The 4,540-nt window shown below is 35.6% G+C and overlaps 1 protein-coding gene across 1 annotated transcript; it reads left to right on the forward strand.

The window, feature by feature from the left end:
* On the forward strand, nucleotides 1-1,664 carry LOC119635386 (homocysteine S-methyltransferase 1). The gene is made up of 3 exons (XM_038030188.1): nucleotides 1-483; nucleotides 548-1,116; nucleotides 1,181-1,664. Exons 1-3 carry the CDS (start codon nucleotides 315-317, stop codon nucleotides 1,442-1,444), a joined length of 1,002 nt encoding a protein of 333 aa, XP_037886116.1. The 5' UTR covers nucleotides 1-314; the 3' UTR covers nucleotides 1,445-1,664.
* The last annotated feature ends 2,876 nt before the right edge of the window (nucleotides 1,665-4,540 follow it).

Raw genomic sequence — 4,540 nt, forward strand, 5'->3', positions numbered from 1 at the left:
TTGCCGGCCTTGCTATTGTATTTAATTTGCTTAGTTTAGTTAGATGCTTAGTTAGTCTCATTAGCCTCCGTCTCTTAAAAATTTACGTTCGCTTTTCAAAATTCTCTTGCATTTTGGCAAAAAACGAGAAGAATTCCATTCCCGTGAAGTAATTTTTGCATCCATGGAAGTGAAACTAAAAGATCATTAGTTTGGAATTATTATTAAAAAAATTGTTTCCATTACAAACTACAAAAAGGAGGAATTTTTGAAGATAAAATTCAATAATACCAGCAATTTATTGCCTAACACCTCAGATTGTTTAATATCAGGAAATGTCGTTATTGCATCTGAAAGGACGCGGGCTTGTGAAAAGCGGTGGATTCTCAACACAGTTAGCTAAACATGTAGGTGACAAAATAGATGGCGATCCGTTGTGGGGTTCGCGTTTTGATAAAGAGAATCCCGAAGCTGTAATGCAAACTCATTTAGATTTTTTGGAAGGTAAGAAGTAAACATAGTACGACAATATTCCTTTACATATAAAAATGATGTTAATATGTTGCAGTTGGAGCAGATATTATTGTCACCAATACCTATCAGTCAAGTGTAGAAGGCTTTACCAAACATCTCAATTTAACCAAAGACGAGAGTATAGACTTAATGCGTGAAAGTGTTAAACTAGCCATGCAAGCGAAGAACAAATATTTAGAACGTTTAAAAGATTGCAATCGGCACAAGGAACCGGGATTACCTTTGATTATGGGCTCCATTGGCCCTTATGGCGCTATGCTGCACGATGGGTCTGAATATACTGGTTCCTATACTGAAAAACTAACTAAACAGCAAATACAGCAATGGCACCGCACACGTATAGAAGCTGTCCTGTCCGGAGGCGTAGATGGTTTAGCTGTAGAAACTATACCTTGTCAAATGGAAGCTGAAGCTGTAACGGAAATGTTATTGAAAGACTATCCGGATGTAAAATTTTGGGTTTCTTTTCAATGTAAAGATGAAGTGAGATTGGCTCATGGTGAGAATTTCGCAAATGCTGCTAAAAGTGTTTGGGAATTAATAAGAAAGGCTAATGCTATTGATCGCCTATACGGTGTTGGCGTGAATTGTGTTAATCCAAAGGTACTATAATTATAAGTTTTCACTCATAATCTTTTTATATTTTGTTAATAAGCAAACATTATAGTTTGTCTCAGCACTATTTCAATCTTTGCATAAATTGCTAATTAATGAGCAAATACCACCATTAATAGTTTATAGTAATCGTGGCGAAATATATGATGCTCTTAAAGGTGGGTGGACCGGTCATGATAAATGTGTCCCATTAGCGAGTTATGTACCCGAATGGGTACAATTGAAAGCTAAAATTATTGGTGGCTGTTGTAGGGTATATCCCGAAGATATACTGGCTATACGTAAATGTATTGATAACATCGATAATAATAATTAAATTTAGTTAGCGAACATACCTGATTATTGCTGGGAGTTACACTTGTAACACTTTTAAACATGTATAATCCCGTTTTTGTTTAATTTTTATTTATTTTATTATAATGAAATTTAAATTATTTTATTTGTGATCTCTTAATAAAGAATTTTTTAATTCCTTTACGATTTAAGGAGCATTTTTAAACTTTGGATTACCAAAAACTAATGGAAGATGCTTTTGCTATTCCGCAACACCCAGAAATGCCCTAAAATAGCATACTCGAAGGGGTGTAGGGCATTCAATTGTTGTGATTAAATTCAAAATTTTTAATTTCTTTATATATGCCTTATACATGCAAAGTTCTTGATAATTGTATACACTTATTCTCAAAGCGGCACAATACATGCAAAACAATTGAGAACGATACTTATGGGTATTTTATTTCTCTTTATTTTTTGAATTTAGTACTCTCTCTCTCATTTCATGTAATCCACCCATAGCTTCCATCTATAGCCTTGGCTTCGAGAAATTGCTATTGCTGAGGCATTTAGCCACGGCGTAAGTCCGTCGATGATAAGATTTTGCTTTAAGACGTAACACCACTGCATATTTGTCAAAGCAATTTTTTTGCAAACTTTTTACATTTATATATATATATTTTTTTTTTATTTATTCAAGCATAAAACGATTTAATACAAGAAAGCATTCGAACAAATTAATCTACGTTTCCATGTAAAATTATAAGACACATCGAATTTGGATTTTTTGTCATCTAAAAGGGCTACTGATGCAGATGAAGTTCCATGATTTTAGGGTGATGCCTGTTCAGGATTAGTTTCTGTGCAAGTATCAACGTTATTAACAGTCTGCGCTCGTTCTTCTGTAGTATTGATGAGCTGCGCAGATGATTCATTACGCGAAGAGCCTTCGGATTTAATTTCGTCGCCGCCCGATGCTTTGCCATTGTTTTGAAGTAGCGGCTGCTGCTCAAGACTATTTTTTGTGGGAATACCGACATCGTCCATCGTTTGCGTTAGCTCGTCTGATGTATTCATGGTTTCTACAGATTCCATGCAAGAGGACTCGCTGCATGAACAGATCTCATCCTCCGTTTCAATGCTGTACACACTTCCAGCCAAAGATATTTTTTCAAGATGCTGGTCCAACTCACGATCATTTTCGCCATATGCACTGCAAACCAGATTCCTATTCAAGTGGGAATATAAGCCATGCATCATCTGATGGGGTTTCATTGCAGGTTTGTTGTGATCAATATAAATGACAGCTTCGCTATTAGTGCGCAAACGCTTACAAGTACGGTCGGCTTCATCGTTTGTTAAAGAGTTCTCACGGGCAGCCTGCGTATCTTCTGTATGTAGAGCCGTATTAGAGAATCTACGTTTCCTAGAACCCTTAATAAAATCAAATCAAAGCCTATACTTTTTGTTAATTATTAAATATATTCATATAAATATCTTACAAGCCAGCACGTCATGTCTCTTCCTAATCCCGACGGTTGTGCGTAGTCGGAAGCCGCGTCGCTCGACATTTGATTCGCCGAAAAACTTTCGGGATCAATTCGATGGCAGACGCCAGCTTTACGTAAATTCTCTAGGCATATGTGAACTAAACTTTTCAGATTCGGTATGTTCCCGAGGATTCCTAAATGCTGCTTAACTTCACTTAAAATTTTCGACTCGGGAATATACTTTTTCTCGTATCCATTAGTCAGCGAATACACAGCTTGGAATACTTCCCGAGCAACTTTTTTTTGCAACTCGTTTTTATCCATAACTCTTCTCGCTTCGATCTTGTCAGAGTATTTATATAAATTTATTTCGCCAAAATTAAAAAAAATATTCCACTCGTTTCAATGCGAATTTAAAATATATTTTAAGAAAATTAAACTGAAAATTTTTCTTCCCGATCAATATGAAAGAAATATGTAATTGAATAAATTTTCAAAGCAAAAGATGATTGCTGATTGAAAATAAAAAAAATTTTTGACTGAAAGTGAAACTGTAAGTATGTCGTGGGAGTTCTTTCGAAAGTAAAGTATACATGAAACGTCAAGTTACGGTGCTAAGCTTTACTTTTTGTAATGGCTCAAGCCAGCAAAGTTTTTTATTTATTAGATATTAAAGTTTGCAATAGCACCAACGTGAACGTGAATAAGATAAATTTCCTATAATATAGGTACACGCAAATCACGGAATGCTTTGGCATTATATTATATAAAGGGAATGCTATGGCGGGCATTACGACAATAGAGTAGCCTTCAGATTTTTACTGTATCTAACGGACGCATTAGCCAACAATAATCGGAAATTGTTCGAGAGACTGAAACATTGCAAGTGCTTGCACGCAGGTTCATATTGAAAATGAGTCAATACGGTCGAAAGACACACCTACAATATTAAGTAAAGTGGGTTCAGTTATAGCTTAAAGAAAAGCTTTGTTCTTTTATAGTTTAGAGAATAAGTTAGCTGTGTGCACACACACAGGGTCGATATATATAATTTTAATGGTGTGCTCCATCGAGGCCTTTATCCACTGAGCATTCAGATTCGAAACTGCGAACACTGGCGTGATAGTCGCGTTTCTTAGGTATTCGGCTACTCAGGTGGACATCTATTTAAATATATAGTTTCTGTTGCATTGCTAGAGTAAAAGTCTTCACGAATCCATTGTGTTACTTGTATTATTTCCGTTATTGAGGTTCAATACCCGCTATGAAGAAGAAGTTCTCTTTCATTTTACCTCAATATATAATTTTTCCTGATGGAAAATGTAAACGTTCTAAGGAAAAATTCCACGCAGAGAGAGTATTAATACAAAGTAACAACAATTATTCCTCGTTATTTAGTAACACATTTTGGCACGCTTTCTCTGTAGGGAATCTACACGCCTTTCTAAGACCAATAGAAGGAACTTGTATGTAAATGTAAACTTTATTTGTCGCGCGGAACAAATTTTGCAGGGCTACAACTGCCATCCCAACTAGCCAAACGATTGGTATGAAATATCTACAACATTCTTTCCAATATCGACGTTCCTTGCTTTTAGTTCACAATTAGTAAATTCGTTGCAACTGAGTTTGTTATGCTCACTTGTATT

This window comes from Glossina fuscipes, unplaced genomic scaffold, assembly GCF_014805625.2.
Source record: "Glossina fuscipes isolate IAEA_lab_2018 unplaced genomic scaffold, Yale_Gfus_2 26, whole genome shotgun sequence".
NCBI classification, from domain to species: Eukaryota; Metazoa; Arthropoda; class Insecta; order Diptera; family Glossinidae; genus Glossina; species Glossina fuscipes.